At 38.5% G+C, this 21,368-nt stretch overlaps 1 protein-coding gene across 2 annotated transcripts in view; it reads right to left on the bottom strand.

Annotated features, from left to right (window-relative positions):
- mmp16a (matrix metallopeptidase 16a (membrane-inserted)) overlaps positions 1–21,108 on the bottom strand; it is a 55,192-nt gene extending 34,084 nt beyond the window's left edge. The window contains exons 1-4 of one of the 2 annotated variants that reach the window (XM_086065798.1): positions 20,653–21,108; positions 7,161–7,309; positions 5,530–5,544; positions 4,219–4,341 (exon numbers count right to left, since the gene is read on the bottom strand). In XM_086065798.1, the coding sequence (XP_085921924.1) occupies positions 4,219–4,341; positions 5,530–5,544; positions 7,161–7,309; positions 20,653–20,778 (413 nt within the window). In that variant the 5' untranslated portion in view covers positions 20,779–21,108. The remainder of the gene's footprint in view (positions 1–4,218; positions 4,342–5,529; positions 5,545–7,160; positions 7,310–20,652) is intronic. The other variant, XM_086065799.1, reaches the window with a different exon arrangement.
- Between the last annotated feature and the right edge of the window lie 260 nt (positions 21,109–21,368).

The raw sequence follows: 21,368 nt of genomic DNA, 5'->3' as shown, positions 1-21,368 counted from the left end.
GCTAATATTTTCTCTTCTACTGCAAATGAATATCGGCTTAACATATCAGTTATCGGTCTCCTTGACCTCTAATAATCGGTATCTGCATCAGCCTTGAAAAAAACCTATTGGCCTATCACTAGTTATAAAGGTAATACGTCATTTACGGGAACTTGATATAATTGCAGGAGACGGACAGTAGGCTATATTTTGAAAAATGTGATGATGTCAATGTTATCGCTATGTGTTAGCCTAGCAACCGGAAATTAGCATGCTATCGTACTACAAACACGGAAATGGTGCGTTCACCCTAACATGCATGTTTTGTTTCACATTCCACAGAAAAGACAAGCAAGTACGGAGAGAACATGCTAACTCCACACAGAAAGGATGGAGCCTGGATTCAAACCCCCAACCTCAGAACTGTGAAGCGTATGTGCTAACCACTCTTAAGCCATTGAGGTAAAAAGTAGAAAACCTAGCCTAAGTGAGGTTATTTAGCTCTGAATTGGCAAATGTTTTAGTAAAACTGGCAAAGTTCGACCCTCAGCTGACAATTTCATAATAATAACATAACAATAATTTCATGTAAAATAACAGACTGATGCAGACAGAGTACCCACACCGCAGCAATACAAAGTTAAAAATAAGTCTCTGCCATTTATTTTCATTGAGACTTGCTTACACAGAAGTATATACATGGTGCGATTTGCGAGTGAGGGCAGCTGAGTCCACCTTGCCAGCACTGATATGTCGCAGGTGTGGAGAGGATTGGGCAATTTTCTACCTCGCAAATCTACTTTCTAATTAAGGCTTATCAACAGCCCACTGCCTTCTGAAAGCCCAAGTCTGGTTAGTCACGGAAGGAAAACCTCTCTCTGATTTCTACGCTCTGAAAATATTTGTCATGGTCTTTAAATTTGGTTTCACTCTGGTTTAGTTGCCAACAGCTTATAAGAAGATATGTCTCCCTGCTGTTGTAGCTGAATATCGATTTTTATTTTTAAATGACATATTAAAAGTACTGATATAGGCAGAGATCAGCTAGGTTTACTACAAACATTACACATCAATCCAATGATTAGAACAGCAATGTTTGCAAGCGATATTAAATGACAGTTAATACTAATATGAATCTTTAAAAAAGGGACTATTAGTATGAATGGCAATGTAAGCAGGTCGAAAACTGTGTTCTGGTCATCACACATGCTACTTCCATTCAACGATTTCCATTAATGTTGCATGGTGTGTCATCATCTTGTTGTTGTGATGACATTCCAAATTGTCCTTAACATAACACACAAACAAAACCACATATCAAGATATGCTTGATAAGAATACAATTATACTAAATGCTGGTTATTTGTGTGACAGTGAGATGGCTGAGAAAACAATTTCTGCTTTATTGGCACCATTTCAGGAAGCATCACAGTGGTGCTGATTAAAGAATCATGACATGATAAATAGCAGGATTTTTTTTTTGCCAATAATGGAACAAGATAATTTGGTCCGCTTAAAGGGGAAGTCAACCTTCAACATTCCTATCAATAATATGATATATGTGACCTCACTGGTGTAAACATTTTTTATCCATCTCAGGGGGCGGCCATTTTGCCACTTGCTGTCGACTGAAGACGACATCACAGTTGCTCAGGGCTCAGGCAACCAATCACAGTTCACCTGTTTTCTGAAGCTGAGCTGTGATTGGTTGTTACCTGAGACCTGAGCAACTGTGATGTCATTTTCACTCAACAGCAAGTGGCAAAATGGCCGCTGATATTGATAAACTCTTCTGGATTTTGCTGCTTAACTCATATTCCGCTAACACAATATTAACCAGAATACAGTATTTAGACTAGTGTGCCTGCATAGAACATATTATTGTCAATATTCTAATTTTATTTTTGTATTTATTTAATTTTTAATTTTTAATTTTTAATTTCTAATTTCTAATTTTTAATTTTTAATTTTTAATTTTTAATTTTTAATTTTTAATTTTTAATTTTTAATTTTTAATTTTTAATTTTTAATTTTTAATTTTTTATTTTGGGGGGGGGGTGACTTCCCCTTTAAATAAAAATTGAAAGAAAAGGCTCCACAAGTATTCGAAAGAATATATGTAGTATATTCAAACAGCGAAAACCGTTGTAACGTTAAGAATAAAAGTTGGCTCAGCCGATTCCAAAACCACGTGCATCCCATTTCAAGGACAAAAAAAAGAAGAAAAAAGAAAAAGAGTTAAGCCATTTCTAAAACACAAGCAGCTGCAAATTGGCAAATGACAGGATTCTACCCCTTCCAAGGCAATATCAAATATTGAACTCCATGTTGTGAGGTAATAATTACTCTGGATGCATCTCATGCGCTATAATAATACTTGCATGCAGGGAAAACAGTAGGGATGCCAAAGCTAATTAGGGCCTCCCAACAGCACATACTGTATGCGGCTATGTAGCAACGAGCACACACTGGGCGGCCATGCATTAATTATGCCTTTTCAAATTCCAGCCTTGTTTTTTAAGGATTATTTAACGAGTTTGAATGCGAAAGATGGATATTTTAAGTGGGTGGCATGATCGTGACCAAAGATGGAATCAAACCCACAGCGCAGCAGATTGAGATAGCTGGAGAGACATTAAAGATTCAGTTGCAGAAACGTGTCTTTCCATTTTGGGGTGAAATTTAACTAAATGAGTACGGTAAAAAAATATATATTGATCAACTTTGTTTATTCAGTGTTTTTGCATATAAATTGGGTCTTTTATGGTTAGAACTCTGTATGTTACCCACTCGTATTTTTTTCTGCTCCTATAAAACAATTAAAAAGAATGACTCAATTTTTAGATCTCCATTAAGTGTTTGTTTTACCATTTAACCTTTAAAAGTTCAGCAAAATTGATCTAAAATATATATGCATACAACGCATATATATATATATATCTCCACAAAAGGCGATTCAATACGGTTTTCAATATGTGGGGTGCGAAACGATTCAAAGATGGTTCAAGTTGAAAGTGGAACGATTCGATTCAGTTCGACTCAGTGGGTTTACGATTCAATTCAATATGGTACGGCTCGATCTTTTTTGCTATCATTTTACATATATTTGAATGAATTTGTCAGTACTATAAAAGTGCCATTTTCTTCTAAGCTATTCATCTTCAATAAGTTTGGTTTGATGCACTCACATCTTTTAAATACATTTAAAAAAAACGATTTTCCGGTTAAAGTCCATTTGACAAAGAATTGCCTCTCAATACGTCACAATAATGGAAAGAGAAGAACACAAACGCTCCTTTACACAAACAAAGCTTGTCTCGTGATAAGCAGCCAAATTTCAAAATGCAGTTGTCATGTATTTATACCGGACTGCACCGCTCGCTGGAAAAGCTTTTCTCACTGTCAAAGGTAGAAGAAGAAACGGAATTCACCGCATCCTCTACTTCCATTGCAGCAGTTTGACAGCTCGAGGCAAAGCTGACTAAGCCAAGCACACAGCCATATAGAGCTCTTACGAATATGTGCACAAGAACAAATACACTCTCAAAATCCTTCGATCCCATTACATAGCCATAATCTATCCCCAACTTTCAACTTGGGGTTCCTCCTCTCCTTGCAGCTCATCTCTTTCTGCTGCTGATTACCTTGACTTCCTCGTTCCCTTTTCTTTCCACATATCTACTCTTGCACAGTTTACTGCGCCTGACCATTTGCCTGATCTGTGATGCTGTGGCATGGCCTCAAGAAAGCTATTCACGCCATACATCCCAGCAATCTTGCTGAAATGTGACCGTTTTGTACAGAGGGACAGTCCCAAATGACGGGAAACGTTTGGTTGAGGGCATTGCAGCCAAATGACGCATACAGTTAAGAAATTGCAAAGGGTTCACACACTTTTCTCTCCCATCGTGGCAAGAGCGTGAGCAGTTCTGCCTTGAATGACATACGGTCCCAAAACAGCTGCATGTCTAATTTAATATTCGCCACACATTTATCCTCAAAGTAGACCAGGAAAAAAAAACTACTAAGGATTGTCCCATAAAACATAAAGTCAGAGAGCTAGCCAGATTACAGATAGAAGGGAGTTTACAAATTGTGGGCTAGTAGCACCAAACTAAATCTCAGCTTAAAACAACATTGAACTTATGATGAACCTTCATGTTCTTTATTGTTATTGTTTGGGCTAAAGGCAAGAATGTGGAAGGGAATTTTTTTATGGACATATGTCAGAGCACTCACCTGTATGTGATATGTTTGTGTTGCCACTTTTGTCCCGTTAGGGCGTACCGCCGTTTCCTGACGCTTAATTTTGATACACCTGCTATCTGGTCAGGAACCCCACATCTGGGCTTCTTCATCCATCTGCAGGAGACAGTAGAGGAGCGCTGTGACCAATGAAATGTGTTCACATCCAATGAAATTTTTGACTCCCCCCCAAAAAAAAGCATTTGGGCCGTTCTCCCGTCGCGTTTGGGACATCCATTCATTCATAAGCTTAGGCAATAATTGAGACATTATAAATGATAGGATATCACATTACAAACACATGTCATGTCACACACGTGACGCAGCCCAGTTACCTCAGTATCTCTGAGAAGGCAAGTGAAAAAATTTGACTACGATTCACCATAGCAGACGGTTGCTCAATGTCCCATAGATGATACTTACTTTTATAAGAACAAGCTAGCTACTAGGGGTGGGAATCTTTGAATGTCTCACGATTCGATTCAATTCCAATTTTTGGGCCTGCAATTCGATTCAGAATCGATTTTCGATTAAGGCCGATTTTTTTTATTCAAAATAATTTGATTGTCAATGCTTTTTGTTTAAAACTATAGATGTGCAAGGAATTGTAATGATCTACTCCAGTCTGACTCGCTAATGCTAATTAGCACGCTTCTCGCGGCACTTTTATCACTCAAAAGAATGGCTCCACGCTGACAAAAAAACATTTTATTGGAATAACTTGATCGTGACTTCTACTTCTATTCTCTAATGTGGCTACAACTTAAGTGTATTGGACCGCGTGGAACCACGCTGCTCCTCAGTGGCCAAACCGGGTACAACATGAACAGCGCTACAAATAAAGGCACACACAGACAAAGAAAGGCAAGACAGTATCAAATAATTTAAATAAAATCGATTTTGGGACATTTAAAATCGATTCTGAATCGTACTAAATGAGAATTGCAATTCTTATGAGAATCGATTTTTTTGGGCACACCCCTACTAGCTACAGTATGTACAGTGTGAATACAACTCTCAATTTCGTCTCTTCAAGTTGAATTAATCTACAATCAGTAAAAAACAAAAAACCATGGCAGAATTCTAAATGATTAACTGACAGATTATTATACAATTAAAATGGAATTGTGTTATTCATGTGTAAACAAGTTGAGAATACTCAGACATTACGCAGAGAATGTGTGAATACAAACACAAAAAGCTTTTGAGAGCTAAACACAACGTGCACGTGTCTCTCAACTCACACACTTCCCCAGTATGCATTATCTAATCGATACACATATTACAATTCAAAGAGCACCTCACCTCAGTGTGTTACTGCTGCACAGAGTGAAGCAATGGGAAAATAGAAAAACAGGCACACCGTTAGCTGATCACATTTCACCCTGTTTCAGTCCATTGGTTAGATAGCGGTCGCTCGGCTGGCGGACACATTACCACGTTACAGTTCAGTGGCCAAATTGAGCTCATTGCCATTTGTAGCACGGATGGCATTTCAGCGTTGCTGGGGACAAATGTCAGCCAGCACTGTTTTGGTTACGTGCAGGTAAAAAGTCATCTTACAAAGTGTCAAGGGTGGATGACGACTTTCAAAAGAAAGATTTATTCACTGTACAACCATCACTTTGATTTCTTCCAATACACATGACAGTGTTTATGTACATTTTTTGTTGCAAGGATTTTTTTTTTTGGTAGACTTTGTAAAAAGCAAAGTCCTTCATTGTCAATTAGATTAGTTCATCCAATTAAACAAGTGCCTCTTCACCTGCGTAAGCTCCTTACACAAACTCTTAAACACACTGAATAAATGTCATGTCCAATCACAGCACCCGAAACAAACAAACAACCAACCCACAAATATGGTATATTTTTAAATAATTGTAGGTAAATTTAAGGGGTCGGCATCAAAAGCTATGTTGCTGTCCTCGACTTGATGTTATTCTTTTCAAAATATTTATGAATACAGTGCCATTTTGATTTGATTTGATTTGAAAAGGAAAGTGTATTTTCAATACTGAAAGGTCCCCTTTGATCATATGAAAAGGACCCACTTAAGCCAAGTCGGAGTTTCTTGTGTCTTGTAAAGTAATTGCACTTGCCAACTGAATGCAAAACAGGGGATTCGATGATAACTCGTCTCCCACTGGTCCCCCCAATCAGCAAAATGTCTTACCTACTTACTGTACAGAGAGTATCTTGTGAAATAATAAGTGACTGTTACACCTGCAGTATTTTGGGGGAATTTTCTACCTCATCTTCATGATATTTTTCTTTGTGCCTTATGTTGCTATTCAATCAAAAGGACCACATAGCGGGACATTTCAGAGTAATAAATAAATTAATTAATTAAGTGTCCAAAATAGCACATCCTTAATGCATGTCATTTTTTCTCAATTGAAGTGGCAAAATTCTGGGAATTTCCAAAATATTTCAACTTTCCATGGGAATTTGTGAGAAACAAAATGGCATTAACCAGGAATTTACAGATTTGAAGACTGTCTCTTAATAGACAACGTATTTCAACGTTTTGAAACAGTATATTTTTGCAAAATCCTGACTAAAACAACCCAATTGCATGCAAGCCGTACCTTGAGCTTACTAGTGACCATGACAATGAATTTTAGTTACAATCCATCGCTTAGTTGATTTATTACTTTGTATTTCCAGATGCAAATTTCAGCTACGTCGCAGTTCGAGTGAAATGATACAAAACAAAAATGACGGTATAGTAATGCCCTCACAAAACCCCCCAGGTTCACCTTCACATTGAAATTTATCCAAAACCTTCTGGAAATTTAGCAGAAATTCTCCACCCTTTGTAACCCTGAACACAATACATCATCTAAAAAGACTTTAAAAACAGTCGGCCATGTTGTCTGTGTTTTTGGAGGGATGCGGCTAATTCGAAAGGTATTTTCTTAACATGTGGAACTCACTCTATGGTGGTGCTGTCCAGAGTTCCTGTGACATTGAGGCCGTAGCGGCGCTGCATGGCAGCGATAGCAGACTGCATGACTCGGGCAGAACGTAGCACTGACATTCTGGGGTCTGCAGGAGGGAGGTAGCCATACCTTTGGAGCCATGTCTATGAAAAAGATAAAACACACAAATTAGAGAGGGTAGAGAGAGGGACACATTACACATCATAGTCTAGTTAAGGGTTTTTAAACTCAGAGGCTAATTGAGGTTAATAGCTTGTAGCTTATTGAGGAAAAGGCTTATTCACTCCTGTGCAGAGGGTAAAATTAAAAAATTGTTATCATGCTTGTACAGCAACAACAGAATGCCTTGAACAAGCAAATTATTATCTTTGCTTTATGTCAACCTGGCAGAAATGTGTGCATTGAAATCATTGATTTGAAGAAGTTTGTTTGCTTTCTTATAATTTGATCATGAATTCCTAATAAACTGTTTACCGTCGCCTTGCATCATTTACTGTGGACTTGTGCCATAGCGTTGTAACAGTTCTAATAAACAGACCAGTTGTCTCTTTTACATAACATGTTCATAATAAAAGGGAAGGTGGTAGGGGGGGAATCAAATCTATGTCAGGTTTACAGAGCAGAATGCAATCTTTTATCGTGTTGTTTGGCTTGTCAGGAAAAGAAATTGCCATAATAGAGCTCTCAGTTTCCCTATAAAATCCTGCCAAAGGGAATCACTGCTCAGATCTTGGGAGGAAGGGGGTCGGTTGGGCTTTCCCACGAAAGAGCTTTAGGGATTTGGCTAGTCCCAGACACTCTGTATTCCTCATCATCAAAACAGTAAACAGAACGGCCGATGACAAATGAAACCCACCAACAAAAAAGAAGCAATATACTGTACGTATTCGAAGTGTGTAGACATGGAAACATAAACACGTCGGCTGAGATTGGGGGAAGAAAGCCTAATAAACTGTCTGGCAGCAAATTTTCCCTCAATTAGCCTTCATGCTGCAGAGCTCTTTAGCAAAACATCAGTACTATTCTACAATAGAATAGGATATCGTGTTTAGTTATTTAGCATGTACTACATACAATTAAATGTTCTAAACAGTGTGGTCGACAGTGTGGAAGTAGTATTCGGTGAAGGTTAAATGATCACATTTTCGAATTACATTACAGTGCAATTATTATAATAAAAGAAATCAGTACATTTACATGAATTCATTTAAATCAAGGATTTATTCCCCCCAAATTCTTTCCATATTAGACGTTGAAATCTCAAATACGACAAAAGGATTGAAAAGAAAAGGATCACATTAAGATCAATATGTCCCCATTTTCTTCACATGGTCCAAAAGCATTGAGAGCTAATATAAATAAATAAAGCTTGACAGCATCTCTTGCGTTCCATCAAAGAATATACGTAATTGGTTCCAGTGCTCTCAGATCTCGTTTTGTAAAATCACTCTCGTCTCCACTGCTATTCATTTGACTTCTAATGCATACGTTCCCTTCTCTTGTCCTGTAATCATCCATCTTGTCCTCTTAAAAAAAAAAAAATTAGAGCCACATTTGGCTTTTCCCTTACCACTGCCGTGTTGAAATCTCAAGAAGCAGGAAGAAAAAAAACACGGCACATCCAATCAAACATAAAAGAAACACAAAAGGCTGTATTTTCATTGCCATCTCTAAATAATAAATTCATTCATCTATTTTCTACCTCTCTCATCCTGTTCAGGGTTGCGAGAAATAGGAGTTTATCGCAGGTAAATTTGGGCAAAAGGTGGTCAATATGCTAGTCACACATAGCATAGTAAAGTAATTGTACGTTGGTGAGGGGAAAGCAAACCGACATTAATTGCAGTAAAGACAGCATGTGTATTACTGCATCGTCAGTTGAATAATATAAACTGACCTTAAAATTCTAAGATTAAAATTGACATGTACTGTAAAGCACTTGACATATGTCTTCCCATGCTAGTAAAACACTGCAGTCTTGAGAATTTGATAAACCAATGTGTAAATATTAGCTTTCATTTTGTTATACTTTTAAGTAAACAGTTTAAATCCAAAAAGCCTACACGAAAATACATTTACTGACAAAATGTAATTATTGTTAACTTCAACCCAATATTGACTAAAAACAAAACACGACTGCTTTTCTTGTCTGCCAGTGTTTTAATAGTAGCCCAACTTTCGTTAATAATCGAGCGCAGCTTCATCGGGTCCAAGGTCGCTTTGCTAATTCCAGCCTTTATCACCAGCTGTCTCCTTCATTAGTTTGTTCAGTTCATTCTTTAATCATTTCCCCTGTTGTAGATCTTTCATCGATTCACTCTGTGCTGATTTGAGGATGCCTGGAAGAAGTCAGCTATAGCTCGACAGCCTCCTAATTCAGTGAAATGGAAATTCCTCTGAGCTCTATCTACAGAAATGGTAAGAGACCGGATCAAGTCACACATGTGCAAGTCTTAAGTCTCAAGTTGTAACCTCCAACTACTAATCATATTCTTATTGGAACTATTATTCTTATTATTGAAACATGGAATTATTTTATGTTGCCTGTAAACAATGAAAGAGAGTCAGTTGAATTTACAGAATACATGCACGTCATGGCGCATGGTCAGGATTAGGGATGTTCGATATAATACCACTTTTTTTCCAATACGCAACTCTTGAGTAGTCACCGCTACTGATACCAAATACCGATAACACAAGTAAATAAAATTCCCCACCCATAAATAACAGATGATTTGAAAGAAAGACATACTGTATATATATTCCAATATATTATTTGTCCTTAAAATTGCATGAAGTTAATGGCAGTTTTGTATTCAGATAATTTCTCATTTCTTGTCCCTGATCATAAAACGGCAGCCGATAATGGTATCGGTCACCGCCGTGAGTACCGATACCTTAAAATAAGACTGGTGGTGGCACTGATACCGATACCTGGTATCGGTAGTCACCCATCATAGATGATACCACCTCTGCCTCAATTTGAGCCAGGAAAAACCCTGTGAGAGTTATGTGGGAAGGTTGCTAACATTGACTTCATGTCTGCCCATAAAATATGAATGAGAAACTTATCAGTCAAGCTAATTTTAGCTAACGCAGTAGGCTAGCAGCACAGCAAGCAGCGAAAGTATGACTCATTTGTTCTGAGTTCATAACAAAGCCTAATGAGTGACAGGTTGGGGATAATTTTGTTTCATCTATCATGACACAGTGTGAAGTCGCCACTATGAGTAAGCGCAAATGTGACAATTACACATTAGCCAATGTGCTCTAAAGAGCGGAAGCAGCATTGCAAGGGTTCAAGAAATGTCAGTCCAACACAAAACATTTTGTTAAATTGGCAATTAGGAACATAAACATTGATCTGTTGAGCCAGAGCAAAGGTCATCATGAATGTCTTCCATTTTGCCCATATCAAAATTATTCAAATTCTGAATGACCAATTACCCATAACGAACCAAAACTCTTTAAATGTTGCCGAATACCATGATTTAATCACAGCAAATCTTCATGACTCTAATACTTCTACTTTGCAGTCATGAGGTTAGAATTTGCCTTTTAGTCTTAAAAAGAGAGCGATAAAGCATAGCTGGCTAAGCCTAAAATGTCTGAATTGCATCAGTGCCTATTTCTGGGTTCTGCACATTTGCTTCCACTGTACCGAGAAGCAGAATTGAGTCTGGATTTAAGAAGAGTTCAGCCTCGCCTCCACCCTCTGTATTTTCGGACTGTTTTTCATTCTCAGTTGTTACACAATGAGGGTGGACAAAAAGCTAGTGGTTTTAAAAAGAACAATATATTGCATTTATACAGAAAACACTACAGTCATTATCTCAGCACTAACATCCAACTGAGTATAAAAAAAAAAAATCTGGCTTTATACTGTCATCTTGCTTTCTGCTGCAAAAACACCAAGAAACAATCAAGTTGAAAAGAAGGGCTGAAGTACTGTACTGAGGGACGATCAGATTGTATGTCCCTTCCAGGACCTCGACAAAGGGACTGAGCTGATGTGAACCCCAGAGCAAACTCTCCCTTCTCAAACTCAGACCACATCCGACAAGCAGCGGGTGGCCTAATTAGGACGATGGGTGCCATCAAAAGGCCAGCGTGTAAGGCGATGGAATTACTCCATTATGGATGAGGTGTATGTCAGGGAGCCCAGCTGGCGTAGCAACACATTCAGAGCAAGTGGCGACTGTTGATGTTGCCACTTCCGACAGATCAGCTGACATGAGTCTGGTCCCTCAGGTCACAGGGACAGCAAGTGATGGTTTGCTTCAGCTCACATGTGTGCGTGTGAGCTAAGGACATGACAGCTGAACTTAACTGAAGAGATGACGGGATTAAAGTGACTTTGAAATTCTAAAAAGAAAAAAGAAAAAGAATGACAAGCCTCCCCAGAAGGTTAAGAATTCACTTGTTGTGTTGGGTGGGAAAGTAGTCCCTTTGCATGTAAAATGGAGATCAGGCTTTACGTTAGCTGACCGCTTTTAGCTGGTTTTTGTTGCTAGGTAAAACAGATGATTACAAAATTGCCCATAGAACCATGCAAACTGCAATATTTAGAGGCCTGCCATTTTGTGTCGATCGTCACGCATCTATATGAACAACTGTGCGTGTCAAAATCGTCAAACCAAAACTGTGTGAAGTCAAATTAAAGTCATGTCAAGTACCTATTTGTTATTTAACTAATTTATAGAATTTCCAATGTGATATTGATACACATTGAATTTGATAGTAAATGGCTGAATAGATGATAAAAGAAGGTGTCGCATGACTTCTGTGCAGTACATAAACAGCAGAACCTCACAATTTGAATACCTAACAACTGAGAATTCCATTTCAGGGCAAAGGAGGAAGAAAACAATGTATATAATGTAGAGCTAAGCAAGTAATCAAACTTTTTTTTCCCAGCTCGCATTGTTCAAAGAGTGTGTTAGCTGATGTTCCATACTGACTACCAACATGGCTGCGAACAGGATCTAGTTTACAAAAGCAGTCGGTATTGCCAAGTTAGCAATTTTTTAATACATTTTCTGGTCTCTCTAGGTCTTCCAAAAACGTTACTTAGTTAATTTCTACTAAGAAACAGACAACGTTGTAAAAAATTATAAAAACTTGACATATTAAATTGTTAATATACAATTACATAAAATTTCACAAAAATGTTGCTGATTAAATTACAAATGTTTGACAAATAATCTATTTTAATAATACAGTGTTTCTACTGAAATGTGTCTAGTAAGGAAGAGGATTAGGGCCAGTGAAGAGAGAGAAAAAAAAGTTTGGCAGGATTCTCACTTTAAAGTCAGAATTCTGAGATTAAAGTCAGAATTCTGACTTTAAAGTCAGGATTCTCGCTTTAAAGTCAGAATTCTGACTTTATTAGTGCTACTATTATCCTCACTTTAAAGTCAGAATTCTGAGAATAAAGTCAGAATTCTGACTTTAAAGTGAGAATTCTGACTTTAAAGTGAGAATTCTGACTTTAATCTCAGATTTCTGAGAATAAAATGAGAATCCAGTCATACTTTATTTCTCTCATTACTGGCCCTAATTCTCTTCCGTAGTCTAGGTCCTGATCACCCATTTAAGACATCTGATCTAAAGCAGTGGTCCCCAACCACCGGGCCATGGACTGGTCCGGTACCGGGCCACACAGTTGAAAGAATAAAAAAACGTACTGTATTTCCGGTTAAATGATTAGCCGAGGCTTAAAAATATTTTATTTTGAAAAGTGACCGGATTCTTTCTGTTTACGACAGACTTTTGACGCATGTCAAGATGCTAATTATCTCAGTTGCTGATGCTAATTGACAAGTCAGCAAAATTAATAAAAAACTGATATAATTGGAAAGTTTGTTTGCAATGGAGAAAAGGCCCAGTGATGAGACAACACAGGATCCTATGACCAAGAAGAAAAAGAAAGGTGCATGTACTTACAGCTACAAGTGATTCCAACGCATGATGGCCCGCTCTGCGGCAAGCGGCTCTTAATTTAGCGTTATGATGATTGAGTTACTCATGGACTTTAGATTTGTTTTGTTGTGCCTTCCTTGTAATGTTGCCGCATTTAAGGAGGGTGCTGCTATTATAGTTACATAAAAATGTGGCTTCACATTTATTGTTATATCTACTATACACCCCAGTTTTTGTATTGCTCCTATCATTCATAAGCATTACCATAGTGACCTCACCATATTAAAGCGTTGTTGTTACCCTTGTTATGGTGTTTGTGCTGCTAGTACAGGTACATAAAAATACAAAGTGAATTTGTGTTTGTAGTTGTAGCCTTTTAATAATCAGCCGCCAAACAGCCAATTCGTCCCCAAACCTCCCCAGCCCCCTACCCCAACCCACCGGGTTGCCGGTCCGCGAAAGTTGTGGACTTGCATGAACCGGTCCGTGGTGGCAAAAAGGTTGGGGACCACTGATCTAAAGGATTACCTCCACAAACTCAACCTTCACAAAAATGGGCTCTTAGTCCAGGTGAGCCATTGGAACATAACCCATGCCCACTAGCAAAGCCGGCCACTCTAATCTAAATTATTCATCATACCAACAACCACTGGTGAGTGTGCCAGGGTTGTCAAGGAAACCACAGTCTTCCTGCCCTCACCAGTGACCGCAAACCCACACGTAAACACACAATCTAACTTCTCTATTCCACTTGAAATCCCTTTTAAAGAGTGAACAGGACTTTAAACTAAACAAGCTGAAATTTGTGATGTGATACATTGCGGGTATTGCAAAATTTTAAACAGCACATATTCACCTTGCACTGACCCGAGGCTGAAAATAAGTTGCTACGCATCGTAGTTTTCCAGACAAAATTTGCCTTTTGTGCCTCATCAAAATGCGTTGATTAGCAAATCTTGAGAATCAACTGCCGAAAAAACTGCAAACAAACAACAAGCTTTGCTGGGCTCACGTCATCTACTGCGGTTAGTTGGAGATCGAGGGAAGCTCTGTGCTACTTACCCCGAAGCAGCTAGTTAGCAACTAGCTTGGGCTGGCTGCTATTGTGTCTAACCACGCTGCGGAGTTGTTCCCAAGTCGGTGGCAATGATACCGAATAAGCTATATTGGTTGACAAGTATCATTCTCAAAAAGGGATGATGAGAAAAGACAAATAAGTTATGCTAATTGCTAAGCTAACCTAAGATTGGCACCACTAGCGTATATTTAACACCAAAGTTTTAGTGCCCGAGTGATTGAGTACACTTTTCACAGATGTCTGGTTGGAACCACATTCTAATAGAGAAGATCCGACTATTATTATTATTATGAAGTGTTTGACTTGAAAATCATACTCACTTAACTGGAACCGGAAATTAATTAATAACATCCTTGCTTAAGGTCTCTGGCATTAACCTGCAGAAAATCGGCTCCACTAATTACTAAGTTGCTACTCAAATGAAGTCAAAACTGCTCTGAAAATATATATATATATTTTTTTTTTGCCATGTGACCCAATACACATGCACACAAGGACATACGCACACACAGTACGTAATGTATGCCATGCTTACCTCAGTGGCCCCATTAGGACAAAATGTCACAAAAATGTCACCCACAAATGTCACAGTCTGATCCGACATACTGATCAGTGGTTGGTGCCTTTTGGGAGGGAGCAAATTCTTTTGCGGCTTTCTTCAGGATTTGAAACAAAACAAGTTAGAACTATGACGGCTATTTTTCAAGACCCGTGCAAAAAGCCACTCTCAGGTATGCTTTTTTCATACGCCCCAAAATTATGGCACTCAGGACAAATTCTGGGCATGCAAGCAAACAATACAAATTATCAACAGTGTAATTGGCATCTTTGCATGCCAAACACCCTGATAGCATCATCGCATGTTTCGGGTGTGTGACATGCTAAATATTTAGCTGCTCAGTAAACTGTGACCAAAAGGATGAGTGTCAAACTTTATTCAGTCGTAGATAGAACAGAAACACAACATTAACAACTACTGCAGGAGAGCGGCTCTGTATGCCAGACGGCTGCTATGAATCATTAAGGTCAACACAGGTGTTGTATATGTCTCTAGGTGAGACATATGTGGCCAACAGACTGACACAGACACTGGTGGCTACGAAATCTGATTTCTTACACAAGCCAAATGACATACAGCTCTGACAAAAACATGTAGGTCGGAAATGCCTTGAAATCTGACATCCAAAAAGAAACAAACACAATTGCTACGGATATTTTATAACCGTCTAGGAGTGTATTTGATAATAGTCCATTTAAGATGAAAGAAAGCCCAGCTACAAATAGAAAGTAGTATGGCCTAGCTTAAGGGAGGGAATGAAACCACAAAAACAAGTTGAAATCCATTATTCACATGCCAGAGTAAGAGCAAGCCTACCAACTGATAACATGAACTGAAACAAGAACTAGACTTTAACATTACCCGATTTGTGACAAGGGCTTGAAATAATGATAGAAGCCTGTTCTCAAGTAAATTCAGAAGGATGTCCTACAAAAAGCAATAGAAAAATGCAATTATAGTATAAAACTGATGTATTACTATATTGGGTACATAAAACAAACATTTTTATTGATTTGTTGAAATAATGCCTTTATGGACTGTTTCACTAGTCATGTTGGATCATCTCCATTCTGATTTTCAAAACACATTTTAGAAGCCATTTGTGACATCTCAGGAGGCAAAAGTATAAAAAATATATATATATATAAAGTGACAGTAAAACAAACCGACAGCACTTTATTTTCAAAAATGTGCCTTTTGATGAGGTTGTGAGTCGCGACTCATCATTTTGTTTTTTGTTTTTTTGTTGTTGTTTTTTAAACCCAATGTTTTCTAGATGTTCAGCCACTTTTCAAACAGGTTACCATTGGGTGGTGTGTCTTCTTCCATCCATTTTAAAATGCTGTCAAATAAACATCGCCTCTCTACATCAAACCTGGTTTAATGAAATCATTTCATCCATCTGAGAACGGATGTGTTAACATATGGTAGTGCAGGGAGCGTGATTTGCTACATGGCGCATTTTCTCTGACCATGCAACTTTGCTGTGTCTCTAGTGGATACGCGGGTTCGGATCTAAACGTGGACTGTGATACAGCGTAAGACTGCACCTGGTGCCTCTCTGGAAAACACTTGCAGTGAAATGCAAAGTGACATTCACAAATCATTCTGTAACATAATTAATATTGTGTGGAATTAAATCCGACATTGTCTTGTCAATGTTTACATATTCACTTATCCAATTAACTAAACTTGATAGAAATAAAAATAAAAGGTAATAAAGGCCATTATGCTTCTATTTATAAGCAACATTAAACATGATATAATCATTAAGGAGTCAAGTCTGGTGTATCGCTAACACAATAACAAAACAACTACTGCTTAAAAAAATATTGGGCTACCTGACATTTTGGAACATAAACATAAAATAGTTTATAAATATGGAGAAAAGATGGGAGAAATTTGCCATCAAATTCATGTCATTTTTCATTTTTTTTGTATATATTTTTTTTAAACAACATAGTCCACAGCACTATTGCAATGAATTTACCATTCACCTGCCTGCTGTATTCAAAGAGACATTTTATTTTATTGTCACGGTGCAATGAAAAGTGTGCACAAAGCTGCTTCCTGACATTTTGAAGGACGACGAATGTTTAAATGGTCAATATTTGAAAGCACTCATGAAGAGATGTTACTTGGCATGTTGTTTGATTTAGCAAACGGGTGCGGGTTGTCAAACTCGCGTTCAAATCGAACTATCTGAGTATGAATTTAGTGCAGCAATGCCAAGACTACTGTATTTCACGCAGCTAAAAGCATTTCTACATAATGTCAACACATTGAGTATTAATTAAATGTGAGTTTGTAGATGTGTTGTACTAAACGTCAGTGAAAATTTTTGCAACGTTGCCAGTTAAAACCTGCCTTTAAAAAAAATAATAATAATTGTCAAATGTCTACCCCTAGTATCAACCTCTAGGAAGACTTAATCCATTTTTGTGAAGATATTCTACACTGAGATTATTTTTGTTCCCTAAAAATCGATTTGGATTCAAACATAAATTATAATTCACAAGGAGATAAAAGAAAGCAATATGTGTGACCAAGCCAATTCAATAACTTTTACTTTTTGAATAAAAGCCGTGAAGCTTTCAGATGTGTTGAGGAGTGAGCATGGAAGAGCAGATCTATCGCGCTGGAGTGATGTGTAACACATATTATTTACTATTTTATCAAGCAGCAACAGGCTGTACCTTCTGCCCAAATCCAAATTATAAGGAGGAAAGAAAGGAGGAATATTGCTGGAGAACAAAAGCAAGGCAGCCAATTTTACCATGACATCAAATCCAGGAAGTCGGCCAAGCGGACCAGTAACTCTTTTTCGAACGGACCAGCAATTATTGAGCAAGTTCAGCTCAAAGCTTCCACATCAAACCATATTTGTTATTTTTGCGAGAATACCCTTTTACCCTCCCATAAATACCTGCCTGGACGTAGAGCATGATTAGTAAAGCACCCAAACTCCACACTGAGCACTTTCCAGAAGCATCGCAGTCAGTCATCCTTATTGTGGCTGTAAAAGGACTTCTGATTGCATTCCTCAATGGAGGCTTTTTGGTTGAGACAAGTGAGGGGCAAAGCCCTTCCTGAAAATTGGAAGGTTTGGCCGACGTGTCCCAAAATCAAATCCAATATTTGTCGCATTCTATTGAGCCAAAATTTCATTTTTAACACAAGGGTTCTGATTTTCTAAAGGCTTGTGCACAATAAACAGGCACAAACTTGATTGCGCACACAACCAGATGTGGAAGCTGATCTGCTAAACGGGTGCAATTTATGTTGCGTGTTTCTGCTCTAATACAGACAATACTGGAAGGAGTAGATGAAAAAGATGAATTTAGTGCACACAATGTGATTGATCAAAACCGAGATGGATTGGCGTCTGAAAGCCAGGTGTAAAATTACAAATTATGGAGACCTAGTCAATTCATTCGCAATGAGCTAAACACTGACCTGAGGACAATCACAAGAAGGAGTCATGCCGTATTACTACTACAACAAAACTCATTTCAAACTCTGCATTTCAGGGCACTTGGTGCTGGCCTTTCCCAGAGCACTTTTTCCAGGTGTGCTGTCCCATGGTTTAGACCAGGGATTTCAAACATATGGCCCTCGGGCTGGATCAGGCCCGCAAAGGGGTTTAATCCGGCCCGCGAGACAATTTTTGTAAAGGTTTTTTTTTTTATGTCGGACCAATTAATCAGCTGGCCACAATCATAACATATAAATTTGTAATTTCACAAGCAGTTCTCAGATGAGCAATGCAAATTATACACGGAATCGTCCTGGATGTCATTATTTTACACACAACCTAAAGTTACGATTTGTTTAAAACATTTTAAAAATCATAGGCCGACATAAACGTGTGAAATACGACCCAAATAAATTAATGGTAACACATATACATATGACAAACATTAACGTCCTTATAACTTCATTTACTGCACCTCACAATGCATTCTGGGAACAATGTATATGCAAAACAGGTAGCTTTAACACGGCTGTAACTTCTACAGGCAAAGTGTTCCATTTGCATTGGTGTTATTTTTTGGAACAATTTGATTACAGTTGAGCTCCGTAATTTAAGGCCGGCCCACAAATAGCAAAAATATGCGTATAATCGATGGCAAATGTTTTTAAGTTATGTACCATTATTATACCAATCCGGCCCACTTGGTAATATATTTTCCTCCATGCGGCCCCTGAGCTAATATGAATTTGACACCCCTGGTTTCGACACAATGTTACGTAGGAAGGGCAAATACAATCAAAATTTAAAATGATCAAAACCTTATTTCCTACTCCTTTATCAATGCCAGTATCATACTAAGCGGAAGAAGGCTGCCTGCAACATGTGGATGTCATTCAAATTCCTATGGCCAAAATCATGTTATTCTTTCGACTACAATGGGTTGAAAATAGCTGAAGCAACAGCATCTCTTCTGGTTGCATCCAAGTAGTAAACTCCATTTTGCCTCAACCAACTAGAAAATCAATCAATGAATAAAAAAATCAAGTGTCTGGTATTGAAACAGAGTACGAGAGCACAAATAAGATCAGAAATCAACAGTCACTTTCATTTTACGTTGTTAAGATCTTAGAAGACATCTTTGTCTAGAATAATTAGTGTTGACTCAGAGAAGAAACCTTGCTTCCTTATTTTGTATCGTTAGCATTTAACTTGATAACATGCAGCATCTGGAGTAAATGTAACGTCCACCTCTCAGCAGAGGAGACGGTGGCATGCAAATCACGCGGATGTGTTGATGCGCTACTTGAATGAGCGTCAGTGGACAAGCACGTCCGTGAAGCCAAGGCTGATTGGTAAATAGACTCATGGATCTATTTAAGATACTCCAAGGAGGTAATGAGTATTGGCTCCAAATCTCTCGTATAGGTGAACTATTGAAAAATAAAACAATTTAAGTTGATTTAAAATGCTGATTCAGTATGAATGTTTATAGTCACATGGAGCAGGGAAGCGTTTTACAACCCATTAAAATCGCACATTGAATAAACAGTTTGGCAGGAGACTAAGCCAAGTGTTTTTTCTCTTGTGCGGTAATGGACTCTCTAGGAGCTCTCTACGACTTTGTGTTGACACTTACTAATAATAGTATTGTGCATCAAAAATATTATTATTCTTCCATTCATGTTAGGTTATTTACAGTTATGTACTCACATTGCACTTTCCATCCATCAATTTTCCATATGCCCACTGGGTGTTTTCTATTGACAATTTCGAATCTCCAGTTAACCTGACATGCATGCGTTGGGATTATCTGGAGTACCCAAGAAAATCCATGCAAGATCTGAACCCAGAACTGAGAAGCAGACGTATAAATCACTAGTAGACAACGTGCTCCCAACACTTGTCAAATTGCAAATATTGGATTTTCCCCCCTTCCATATTTGAAATAGTGGACAGGGAGGCAACAGCCTTGAGACATCAATGGAAGATGATAGCACTTAGTAAGCATACAATTATGTTGCTCTGATGTCATCACTGCTGCTCAAAATCCCAAATGAGAATTATTTGCTTGGTATGACAATTGTATTAATACTTAAGAAAACATTTCTTACTCTTCACATGGATTTTTTGACTTTCATATTAATTTCTAGTATGAATAATCATATTGTAAATACTGCATTTTCTTATTCTCAGAACTGACTGGATACCACTAAAATCATTTTTGGTCGAGAATAAATGTCAATTATTCAATTTAGAAGTGGGAAACAGGATGATCTTATACACAAAGAGTCCATTGTTGAAACAAATACAATGAAGCGTGTGTTGAATGCACGTGAAAGCAAACAAAAGTTGCAGATTTGGACCATGCGGGGAATCAAGACGATGCTGTTGTCATTATTCATACAGAGCGGCTTTCTTTATTGACATCAGGTGATGCCCCGCTGCTTCTTACCTCCACGCTGAACGACTGCTCCTCTCCGTTCACGGCACATAAAATCCACAGCAACAACTGAAGGCATATCGTCCCCATACAGCAGCTACCGAGACATCTCCTGCTGCGCACCGCCGATAAAACCATAGTGAGCGCCGCTGCTTGTCGCTTATTGTCTCGGCTCAAGTTTGACTCACAGTCGGTACAAACAACCCGGAGGCGGGGGTCATAAATCCTCAGACGGCTAGCAGCAACATTGTTGATGTATCGGGGAGGGAAGCTGGCGATCTCGGGTGGAGGTTCCCTTAAATTAACCTGGGGTCGGTGACGATAAACTGTTAACGCCTGCCAGCCGCCTCCGGGTGCCGCCGTGCCCGGGTCAGTCCTCCGGCGTCTCGGCTGTTGTTCCGAGCCTCCAGACCCTTTTCTGCCTGGCGCGGCATAGCTGCTCGTTTTCAATTGCGCTTCCCACCCGGTGCGCATGCGCGTTTCCAGCAGGCACGATGAGTGCCCCCCCTCTTCCAAATTGTGTAAACGTCCATAAAAACAAAACACTCCTGACAGCGAGCGCGTCACGCGCAACGTGCTCTGTTTGCTGTAACAACAGGAGGATTTTACCTTATTTACCCAACACTTTAACACGCAACACATACTAGCCTTTGTTGATTAGTTTTTGGTGCATGTTCTATTTTAGCTATTTTCCCCCAAATCACATAATATAACATCAATAGGCTGTT

This window comes from Leptonotus elevatus, chromosome 21 (genome assembly GCF_054856555.1).
Source record: "Leptonotus elevatus isolate MCC_2025b chromosome 21, RoL_Lele_1.0, whole genome shotgun sequence".
Lineage (NCBI taxonomy): Eukaryota > Metazoa > Chordata > Actinopteri > Syngnathiformes > Syngnathidae > Leptonotus > Leptonotus elevatus.
This window is presented reverse-complemented; position numbering and strand designations above follow the sequence as displayed.